General features: G+C 57.3%; 3 protein-coding genes across 6 annotated transcripts in view; 2 read left to right on the top strand and 1 right to left on the bottom strand.

Annotated features, from left to right (window-relative positions):
• The first annotated feature begins 277 nt into the window (after positions 1-277).
• Positions 278-1903, top strand: CTSK (cathepsin K). The gene is made up of 5 exons (XM_010723959.3): positions 278-562; positions 642-860; positions 944-1109; positions 1463-1568; positions 1663-1903. The coding sequence occupies exons 1-5, from the start codon at positions 287-289 to the stop codon at positions 1760-1762; spliced, it is 867 nt and encodes a 288-aa protein (XP_010722261.2). The 5' UTR covers positions 278-286; the 3' UTR covers positions 1763-1903.
• Positions 1904-2324: 421 nt separating this feature from the next.
• CTSS (cathepsin S) lies at positions 2325-6910 on the top strand. 3 transcript variants are annotated; one of them, XM_010723956.2, is made up of 8 exons: positions 2325-2530; positions 3290-3434; positions 3511-3633; positions 4556-4699; positions 4775-4999; positions 5642-5807; positions 6014-6116; positions 6616-6910. In XM_010723956.2, exons 1-8 carry the CDS (start codon positions 2340-2342, stop codon positions 6713-6715), a joined length of 1197 nt encoding a protein of 398 aa, XP_010722258.1. In that variant the 5' UTR covers positions 2325-2339; the 3' UTR covers positions 6716-6910. The 3 variants fall into 3 exon arrangements, with proteins under 3 accessions (XP_010722258.1, XP_010722259.1, XP_010722260.1); XM_010723957.3 differs by having other exon boundaries at positions 2396-2530; positions 3277-3434; positions 6616-6715; XM_010723958.3 differs by having other exon boundaries at positions 2453-2530; positions 3264-3434; positions 6616-6715.
• A 950-nt stretch (positions 6911-7860) lies between these two features.
• SSR2 (signal sequence receptor subunit 2) overlaps positions 7861-10833 on the bottom strand; it is a 4343-nt gene continuing 1370 nt past the window's right edge. Inside the window, exons 2-7 of one of the 2 annotated variants that reach the window (XR_004162049.1) lie at positions 9824-9978; positions 9238-9336; positions 8776-8884; positions 8529-8606; positions 8137-8300; positions 7861-8096 (exon numbers count right to left, since the gene is read on the bottom strand). Coding sequence is in view for 1 of the 2 variants with exons in the window: in XM_010723955.3 (XP_010722257.1) it covers positions 8190-8300; positions 8529-8606; positions 8776-8884; positions 9238-9336; positions 9824-9978 (552 nt within the window). In the remaining variant the exon portion in view is untranslated. Of the gene's footprint in view, positions 8301-8528; positions 8607-8775; positions 8885-9237; positions 9337-9823; positions 9979-10833 lie in introns of both variants that reach the window. The other variant, XM_010723955.3, reaches the window with a different exon arrangement.

Below are 10833 nucleotides of genomic sequence, written 5' to 3'. Positions count from 1 at the left end.
GCAGCAATGGGGGCAGGGATGGGGCAGAGGTTGGGAAAATAGTGGGGCAGCAATGGGGACAGTGATGGGGGCTGTGATGGGGACAATTGGGACAGCAGTGGGGGCGGTGGTTGGGAAAACAGGGGGGACAGCGGTGGAGACAGCAATGGGGACAGGAGGGGACAATTGGGACAGCAATGGGGACAGGAGGGGACAATTGGGACAACAATGGGGACTGTGATGGGGGCAGCAATGGGGACAGGTGGGGACAACTGGGACAGCAGTGGGGACGGTGGCTGGGGCAACGATGGGAGCAGCGGTGGGGACAGCAATAGGGACCACGATGGGGGCAGCGCTGGGGACAGCAGTGGCGCCTTTTGGTGCTGCTGAGCCCCAGGGCTGCTCCCCCCCCCCACTCCACCCCCAGACCAGTGAGGAGGTGGTGAGGACGATGACGGGGCTGAGGGTCCCCCGGAGCCGCCCGCGCCCCAATGGCACCCTGTACATCCCCGACTGGACCAGCAGAGCCCCCCCGGCCGTGGATTGGAGGCGGAAGGGCTACGTGACCCCCGTTAAGAACCAGGTGAGCGCGGTGCTGATGGGGGTCCACACTGCGTGGTGCCCCCCCACGTCACCCCACGGCGTCACCCCGCATCCCGCAGGGGCAGTGCGGTTCGTGTTGGGCTTTCAGCTCGGTGGGAGCTCTGGAAGGGCAGCTGAAGCGTCGGACGGGGAAACTGCTTTCGCTCAGCCCCCAAAATTTAGTGGACTGCGTCTCCAACAACAACGGCTGCGGGGGGGGTTATATGACCAACGCCTTCGAGTACGTCCGGCAGAACCGCGGCATCGACTCGGAGGACGCGTACCCCTACATCGGGCAGGTCTGGGGGGCTGGGGGGCGTTGGGGGTCATTCCCTCGTATGTCCCCGTCCCCGTGGTTCATTCGGCCCTGCGGGTCCCGCAGGATGAGAGCTGCATGTACAGCCCCACCGGGAAGGCGGCCAAATGCCGCGGCTATCGGGAGATCCCCGAGGGCAACGAAAAGGCTCTGAAGCGGGCTGTGGCCAGGATTGGGCCCGTCTCCGTGGGCATCGACGCCAGCCTGCCCTCCTTCCAGTTCTACAGCCGCGGTGAGGGGGGAAGGGACCCCAATCGTGGGGGGCAGTGGGAGAAATGAGGCATAGATGGGGCGAAGGGTTGGGGGAACCATCCGTTGGGGGGGAAACTGAGGCACGGAGGGGATGAAGGATGGGGGGAAACTGAGGCATGGAGGGGATGAAGGATGGGGGAACCATACTTTGGGGGGAAACTGAGGCATGGAGGGGATGAAGGATGGGGGAACCATACTTTGGGGGGAAACTGAGGCACGGAGGGGATGAAGGATGGGGGGAAACTGAGGCACAGAGGGGATGAAGGATGGGGGAACCATACTTTGGGGGGAAACTGAGGCACGGAGCTCTGCCACCACCCCCCACCCCCGTAGGTGTGTACTACGACACGAGCTGCAACGCAGAGAACATCAACCACGCGGTGCTGGCAGTGGGGTACGGAGCACAGAAGGGCACCAAGCACTGGATCCTCAAGAACAGGTATGGCAGAACGGGACCCCCGCCCACCCATCCTCACCCCCCCAACCTTGGGATGGCCGAAGCAACAACTGGCGCTGCAACCCTCCCTGCACAGCTGGGGCACGGAGTGGGGCAATAAGGGCTACGTGCTGCTGGCCCGCAATATGAACAACGCCTGCGGCATCGCCAACCTCGCCAGCTTCCCCAAAATGTGAGCGGTGCCAACGTCCGCCTGCAGGAGTGGGGCTGGGGGGCTGGAACCCCCCCCCAAAATATCTCATCTCTGCGTCCTCTGGGGGATGCGGAGGGCGATGGGATTTTGTTTTTCAAATAAAAGTGGTTGGGGAGAAAGCTGAGCGTGGAGAGTCTCTTCGTTACGGGATGGGCGGAGGGGCTGCTCAGTGGGGAGGGGTCTGGGTGGTGGTGATGAGTGGGGGAGTAGTGGGTTGTCTCCCCCCAAATGTCCCCTCCTGCTCTCCTTATCGACACAAAACGCGTTCTTTGTGGGCCACCTCACTCTGTTGGGGTGAAAAATGGTGATTTTGGTCAAGCAGAGGGGAAAAAAGACGACTTTTCTACATGAGAATTTTGCGCCAGCGAAGAGAAAGGGTCAACTTTGGTCAAAGTGAGCAAAAAAAGGGGCTTTTTTTGTACGGCCCCTTTGGCCAAACCACGTGAAAAAGCAGTGATTTTTGGTCAAGTCGAGCAGAAAAAGTGATTTTTGCGTTGCTCCTTTGGGTCTCGTGGTGACAGGAGGTGATTTGTGAGGAGCGGACCGGATGCGCTCCGCCAATGGGAGCCGATGGGTTGGGCGCTCAGCAAAGTGAAAACGAAATCAAAGCATTTCCTCATTTCTGGGCTCATGTGATTCGCCGCGCGCGGCGGGCGCTGGGTGTGAGGTGCGGGGACATCGGGGACCCCCGGGTGCCCCCCAGACGTGGCTGTGCCCCCCACCGCCCCCACCACCTTCGGGCCCCGCTGAGGTTTGTGCGTCGCGTTCGCGGTGCGGAGCTGTGGGAGCTCCGCGTGATGGGGAAGTGAAAGCGTGGGGTGCAGCCCCATCTCCTCCTGGATCCACCAAGGGGGGGACGACAGCAGCAGCCCCTCCTGGGGGGGATGGGTGGCAACGGGGCTCTCGTGGCTTTGCCTTTTTTTTTTTTGGTAGGCGTTGGAAAATCACAGGTTTGTGTGAGCGGCCATGGGGCGCACGGAGCGCCGTGGGGAGGGAAGGAGGGCAGTGCTCAGGGGTTGTGTCCGTGTGTCTGACGTGTCCGTGTGTCTGACGTGTCCGTGTGTCTGATGTGTCCGTGTGTCTGATGTGTCCGTGTGTCTGAGGTGTCCATGTATCCAGATGTGTCCCTATGTCTGGACATGTCTACGTGTCCGGATGTGTCCATCTGTCCAGGTGTGTCCCCACGTCCAAATACATGCCTGTGTCTGGACACGTCTCTGTGTCTGGATGTGTCCCTCTGTCCAGACGTGTCCCTGTGTCCGGCCGTGTCTGCGCGTCCAGACGCCTTTCCGTGTCCAGATGTTTCCCCCTCCGTGTGACACCCGACCAACCTCCCCCCGAGGGCTCTTTGAGTCCATCCCGGAGCTGCGGTGCTGTGGTCAGGACGGGGCGGCTGGCATCACCCAGTGATGACACCCCGACCCGCTCCTCCCTCACCAAACCGGCTCTGTCACACACTGCTCACACGCAGCGCTCACACGCAGTGCTCACACGCAGCGCTCACACGCAGCCCCGCTCTGCCGCACAACATGGAGCTGCTGCGCTGCATCGCTGCCCTGCTCGCTCTGGTGGCCGTGATGGGGCACCCGGACCCCACGCTGGATCAGCACTGGGAGCTCTGGAAGAAAGCCCACGGGAAGGTGTACCGCCATCAGGTACGGGGTGAGGTGGGCAGTGGGGGGCGCAGCGGCTGCCCCGGGGGTTGAACTGCGGGGTCGGGTTTGGTTTCAGATTGAGGAAGGGCAGCGCCGCGCAACGTGGGAGAAGAACCTGCGCCTGGTGATGCTGCACAACCTGGAGCACTCCCTGGGGCTGCACTCCTACCAGCTGGGCATGAACCACATGGGGGATATGGTGAGAGGGCACTGCGGGATGGGGCAGGGAAAGCCTTAATGGTAAGGGCTGTCCACGGAGGGGTCCGAGGGGTCACCACCCTTGGAGGGGTCCGAGAAGCCCGGAGATGTGGCACTGGGGGACGTGGACGGTGGGGGTGGGTTGGGTCTGGAGATCTTGGAGGTCTTTTCCAGCCTTCTGTGAGTGGGTGCAGGGGGTGGATTGGGGTTGGACGGTGGTCTTGGAGCTCCTCTCCAACCTTAACGATTCCATGACTCTTGGAGCGGGCACGGCCGTGGTGTGGTGGTGGTTGGACCTGATGATCTTGGAGGTCTTGCCCAAGCTTAACAATTCCTTGACTCTACGAGCGGGCATGGCAGCGGTGGTAACGGTGCAGCGATGGTCGGACTCAGTGATGTCGGAGGTGTTGTCCAACCTTAACGATCCCACAGCTCCACGAGCGGGCCTGGCGGTGGTCGCGTGTTGATGGTTGGGTTTGATGATCTTGGAGGTCTTTTCCAGCCTTCACGACTCTGTGATTCACCCCATCCTCTCCTTGCGGCCTCCCGTGGGCTCGCAACGCCACACTGCCCGTGTGAGGCAACGGGGTGTGAGGAAATCTCCCTCTTAATGCAGGGTTTGTGGTGTGTGGACCCGGTCCTGGCCATGACGTGTGTGCAAACTGTACCCACTCCATTCCCCGGGGCTGTGGGGTGGTTCCATGAGACACAGAGCTGCTGGAGCCCAGCTTCGTGCTTTCTATTTCTTGCCCGTTCCAGTGAATGGTTGGGACTTAAACACCCACAAATCTATTTAAAGAAAAAGCCACAGATCTCCCCAAAAACCCTTAACTTCCGCATCTCAAGGGAAACTCAGCCCCCACGTGCCCTGCGTGAGTCCTATCAGAGGGAGGGACGTCACGAGTTGGTGCTTCTCCTCCCAGAGCAGCGAGGATGTGGCCGCGCTCCTGACGGGGCTCCGTGTCCCCTACGGGAACAACAGGACCTCCAGGTACCACCAGCGCGGCGGAGCCCCGGACGCCATGGACTGGAGGGAGAAGGGCTGCGTCACGGAGGTGAAGAACCAGGTGGGAAGCTCTCCCCGTCCCATCCCGTCCTGCGGTCCCAAAGGCGGCGCTGAGCACCAGTGCGGGTTCTTGTAGGGCCCCTGTGGGGCGTGCTGGGCGTTCAGTGCTGTGGGAGCCCTGGAGGCTCAGGTGAAGCTGAAAACGGGGAAGTTGGTGTCGCTGAGTGCCCAGAACCTGGTGGACTGCTCCATGATGTACGGCAACAAGGGCTGCAGTGGGGGCTTCATGACCAACGCCTTCCAGTACATCATAGACAACAATGGGATCGACTCGGAGGAGTCCTACCCCTACATGGCTCAGGTAGGCAGCGCTCCTCAAGGGAAAGGAGAACCAAGCTGGCAATTCCTCCAGTGAATGACATTTGTACAGCTTTTTGATGTCACCCGTAGCAATGCTGTCCCCGTGCTGCGTCACATTGCTGAGCCGTGAGCAAATTAATGTCCCAATGTGGAGAGTCTGGATGTCAAAAGACAAAACCTGGAATGACCTGGAATGACTCAGTGGCTTCAAAACACGGTGTGTGGAAGGAGGTCAAAGGGACAGCTGTCAGGAGAAGTGGTCCCTTCCAACGCAACCATTCCAGAACTCCACGGTTCCGTGGTCTCTGAGGTCCCTTCCAACCCAACCGTGCTGTGATTCCAGAGTTCTGTGATCTTCAAGATCCCTTCCAACCCAAACATTCTAAAATTCTGACTTTAAGGTCTCTCTGAACCCAAGCACTCAGTGGCTCTGCGGTTCTACAGTCTTTGTGGTCCCTTCCTGTGCTGTGATCCCACAGTTCTGTGCTTCTGCGATTCATCCATCTGCTCCGTAATTCTGTGTACAGAAAAACGATGGTCAAAGAGAAGCAAAGAACAGGGTGGTGTAGGGTAGAATGGTCGAAGCACCTGAAGGTTTCGAGGTCTCCTGGTGGTTTCCACACCTTCCTCTTGTTCCCACCAGAACGGGACGTGCCATTACAACGTTTCCACGCGTGCTGCCACGTGCTCCAAGTATGTGGAGCTGCCATATGCTGATGAAGCTGCCCTGAAAGATGCTGTTGCCAACATCGGACCCGTCTCTGTCGCCATCGATGCAGCACAGCCCACCTTCTTCCTGTACCGGTCAGGTACGACCCTCTTCCCCTTTACTTGGGGCCACGCAGATCTGTGGCCACGCTTTGTCTTCTGTATCTCTGCATGTAAAGCTGACGGAGCTGAAATCTGGGGTGAATCGGGCAAATTGGGGCGTAGGGCTCAGATGGAGGCGCCGGTCAGCATTGGTCCCGCTGAGCGTGGGGGGCTGACGCCGTGCTCCCTTTGTGCTGCTTTGCAGGGGTGTACGACGACCCACGCTGCACACAGGAGGTGAACCACGGCGTGCTGGTGGTTGGGTATGGCACCCTGAACGAGAAGGACTTCTGGCTGGTGAAAAACAGGTGAAGGCGCTGCGGGTGTGCAGCGGGCTCCCCTCACCCACTGATGTGATAACATCTGACGTTCGTAGAATCGTAGAATGGCTCAGGTTGGAAAAGACCTTAAAGATCATTGAGTCCAACCACGACATGCAGAGCACGGGAGGGCAGCTGGATGCAGAGTGCAGTGGGGCTGTCAGTGCGACAAAGTCAGTTTCGGTCCTTGTGTCGTTCCCCATGGTTCGTGCTCAGTCACGTCAGAGCACCCCAACGTCCTTCTGGCAGCGAGAAGGGACTCAAAATGCCTTTAGGACACTTCACGCCCTCCAAATTCCCCTTAGGAAAAAGAATCTGGAGTTCAAAATGCCATTCAGAGGTTGATGAAAGCACTGCAGAACGGTTTCATCGCTGCCTGTAAAAAGCTGTGGCAGGGACATGAAAAGCATTGGGGTGCTGACAGCACCGACGCTTTGCAGAGAAAGGAATCTGCCTTTTCTAACCTGTTCGTTTCCTCTCCCAAAAGTTGGGGCGAACGCTTTGGCGACGGGGGTTACATCCGCATGTCAAGGAACCACTCGAACCACTGCGGGATCGCCAGCTATGCCTCATACCCACAGATATAGGAGCACCCCTCTGTGCTTCGGGGAGGGCTCCGTCTTCGGACCCAGCTTCTGTCAATCACTGCCTGCAAGGATCAGCTTCTGTCTCTCTGGGTGCAGTTCTGTGTGGAGCTGGTGGGAGGATTTTCGAGGATGGTTTACAGATGGTTTACACCCACTGACTGCTTCTTGGAGGATGAAAAAATAAAAAGGAAAAAAGAAAAAAAAAAAGGTGATTTGTCCTTTGTTCCCCCATAGCAAAACTGCAATGCCAACAGTTGTTAAAACGGAGATCTCGCCTTCCTCTCTGATCGCTGCGGCGACGCGGCTGTGATTTTCTCTCTGCGTGATATCTATGAAATTGCAGATTGTTGTTTGGAAAATAAAATAAAATAAAATAAAAGATCATTTTCAGCGATCCCCCAAATCCTGTGTGTGGGCTCTGGAGGCACAAACGTGTGCCAGGAGGAGCTTCAGCTGTGCACCTCCTGCTCTGCTGTTTCCTTTTCCCCATGGTGGGAATTCGCCTGCTTGTTGTCCCTGGCAGCAATGCTGGAGTTTGCTTGTCCGTGCTTTGGTGACTTCACAGCATCCCAGAGAACTCTCAGAGCTCCTCAGTGTGTTCTGGGATGACTTTGAGGCTTCTGAAACCCCCCAGTGTGCTCTCAGGTACCCCAGAGCAAACCCAGACCTTTTAGGACACAACAGACACTTCCAAGTACCCCCTACTGTACTCTAGGGCACTCTACAGTACTCCCAGACCTCCTCCATGTGCTCCTGGGTGAATTAGAGGCTTCCCCACGTGCCCTAGAGATCTCTGAGGGCTCCCCATTCCCCACCTCACACTGCCCCCTGCAACACTCCTCATCACACCACAGCACCTCCAGAGGAAAAGCACAAACTCACGTCCAACCCGGAGCTGCAGTGGGATTCACTCGCAGCAGGGAAGCAACAAACGACAACCTGGGGCTGCTGGGCAAGCTTGTGCCAAGCACCAGTCCTGCAGGGAGCAAAGGAATGAACCCTGCAAAGCCAATTCTGCTCCCCACACTTCCACTGCTTCTCTTCTTCTGCTCTTCTTCCTGTTGGAATAACGTATGGATTTGTTTTCCCATCTGCACACCCCTCAGCTGCTCCTGGAGGCACCTCCCAGTAACAGAAAGGCAGGCTTCTTTCAGGGCATTTATTACAAAATCCTCCGTACCTCCACACACCTCAACCCTCACCAGAGCAACAGAAGAAAGAAAAACCAAACCAGCAACTCTTCACTGCAATAAGAGCGAGGAAAAAAAGCACAGCGGTGCCAGCAGGGGCCCCCTCTCACCAACAGGGCTGAAATGCAGCGCTCTCAGGAGCTGCTGCTGCTGATCTGAACACACCTGCTCCTCTGTGCTCCTCTGTGCTCCTCTGTGCTCCTCTGTGCTCCTCTGTGCTCCTCTGTGCTCCTCTGTGCTGCTCTCTCCTGAGCTCTGGGGGTGCCGGGCCCACGGGGCCACTCTCAGTTCTTTTTGGTCTTGGGGGTGTCGTATTTTCTCTTGCTCGAGTACCACAGCAGCAGTGGGATCCCAATGGAGGGCAAAGTCATCACGCCGAAGGCCGCCCAGTCCAGCTGGAAGAAATCATTCCGAGTCAAAACAAATCGCACACAGCTCCGTCTCAGACCCTCGGATCGCCCTCCCTCTGCTGAAATCCTGCACTGCTCCTCCGAGCCGGGATGAAACCCGCTCTCCTGCTCAGCGATGCCCTTCTGGACCACTGATATGAACTGCAATCCCACCCTGTGCGTGGGGGGAGTTGAGCGCAGTGCAATTGCAATCCCCAGCTGACAGATACTCACAAAATGAGGGGAGAACCTCCTGTCGAACTCACGCTGAGCCAGGATTCCTCCCTGCCCAGGAGCACTCGTGAAACCGACCTGAAAAAGCAAAGGGAGAGGAATAGGATCTGCCACCTTCCCTCCTCGCAGCACAGCACGTGAATTTAAGACCGCGGGGACACGTAGCATCCCCCAACAAACAGGACACAGAAAGGCAGCTCCACCATTCGGTGTGGGGAGAGATCCCATATGCAGCTGAGGCACTCACCACCACCTGTCCGCCCTCCTGTGCCAGGTAGGTGATGGTAGCAGAGGTGAAGTTGAAATATCCAGCTTTGAGAGGCCGCAGAACCACAGTGTGGGACACATTGCTTGCTCTGAGGGCCACAAGTTAATGAAAACGGGGGTACTCCAAAGGAAGGAACGTAAGGGTTTGGGTAAAAGGGCTCTTTGTAGTTACAGGTACCCAGACCCACTCAAAGCTGACCCAACCAACCCCTTTTTCCCCAACCATATGAACTGCACGCTGATTTGGGTCTGTCTGCAAGCAAGTTTTGTTTGTTTGCTTTTTAAGGCACCCTCAAGAGGAGAGGTTTGCACCCAACACCTCACCCCAGGTCTGGCATGGTGTCATTTCCGTGACACTGAAAGAGGATGGGAGAACCATGAGATGTTCAGGGGCAAAACTGAACGTTGGGAGGGAAGATAAACCCAAAATGTGGAAAGATACGGAGCAATTCTGTCCCACTTGACGTTGAGCATCCCAGAGACAATGCCAAAATCCTCCGGGGGGAAGGAATCATCCGACAGCTCCACATCTAAGGCAGCACTGAAAGCAACAGGAGAAGAAAAAATGGAATAAGAAGCGAGTCACAGCTCGGTGCTGAACTGAACGAAGGGACGGCAGCCCCACACTGATGGTTCAGCTGCTGGGAGAAGTGATTTGTGAAACAAAAAGGGCACAAAGAGAAGCGAGGGGGATGGGGTTGGTGTGTAACAAGGAGACTGCAGAAAGAGGAGAGCAAAACTGAAGCTGCAAAAAAGGGAATGGGACGCAAAGAAAATGCCCGTGAAGCAAAGAAAGATTCTGTGTGAACGGGCAGAAGAGCATCACGAGATGAGTTCCTGCTCCATGCCAGGCAGACACAGCAAAAGTAGAGACAACAGCACCAGGAGGAGGAAGCAAACTCAGCCTTCGTGCGCTGTGGTGAGCTCCCAGTTGGGGGAGGAGGATCACAGTGCATCACAGAGCCCAGAAATCCTCACAGGTCCTCCAGGCCCACACACAGAACGTGAGAAGCAGGGAGCAGGCTTACCTGGAGCCAACGTTGTAGATGTTGTACTGCAGAGTGAGGTCTTTGCCCTCCACTGCGTATCTGTTGAGCAGAGACTTGGAGGCCAGCAGCCTGGCGCCCTCCTCACAGCGGGCCACATAAAAGAGGGCAAACACAGCGAGAATCAGGAGCTTCATCTGGAGGCAAAGGAAAACAGAATGGCATCAATAATTGCGCTGCAAAGAAAACACGAATGGGACAACTGCAGCAAGGCTGGCATTCACACAGAGCAGGGTGTGAGCAGCTGTGTGCTTCACAGCGGTGTCGTGAAGCAGAAAAAACACCCACTGCTCCATGCAGATCCGTGCATGTCTCTGCAATACCTGAATGCTCTCCTGTAGGAATGTCACTAAAGACACAGCAGCGGCCCACATGGGCACACAGGGCAGGAAAGAAGGCAGTTTTCTCCCTTTTCAGAGCCCCGCTGGGCGCTGCTCCCATTTACGACACTTCGGTTATCAGCAAAGACTCCCGGTGACAAAACCCCTTCTGGAAGTTACGGCAACTAAGAGCCGCCCCAATTTTAGCAATGAATTTCGGAGAATCACAGACACCAAGGCTGGAAAAGACCTACAGGATCATCCAGCCCAACCATCCACGCATCACCAGCGGCTCTCACTAAACCACGTCCCTCAACACAAAACCCAAACGTCCCTTGAACGCCCCCAGGCTCGGTGACTCCCTCACTCCCCGGGCAGCCCATCGCAGCGCCTGACCGCTCGTTCAGAGCAGCAGGATTTGCTAACGGGCAGCCTGACTCCCCCCTGGTGCAGACTGAAGCCGTTCCCTCCGTTCCTATCACCGTCACACGACAAATCGCCGCCGTGAAGCACGGCACCATTTCCACCGCTGCCTCGCAAAAGCAAACCCGCTCCTTCCTCACACCGGAACCAAAGCGAGCGCCGCCTCCCCGCCTCCAGGACCGGCTCCTTCCCCTCTGTGATGACCGAAGCTCACCCAGCCCCCGGTTCTCCCTGCTCCGAACCACGTGG

Source organism: Meleagris gallopavo, chromosome 27 (assembly GCF_000146605.3).
Source record: "Meleagris gallopavo isolate NT-WF06-2002-E0010 breed Aviagen turkey brand Nicholas breeding stock chromosome 27, Turkey_5.1, whole genome shotgun sequence".
Lineage (NCBI taxonomy): Eukaryota > Metazoa > Chordata > Aves > Galliformes > Phasianidae > Meleagris > Meleagris gallopavo.
This window is presented reverse-complemented; position numbering and strand designations above follow the sequence as displayed.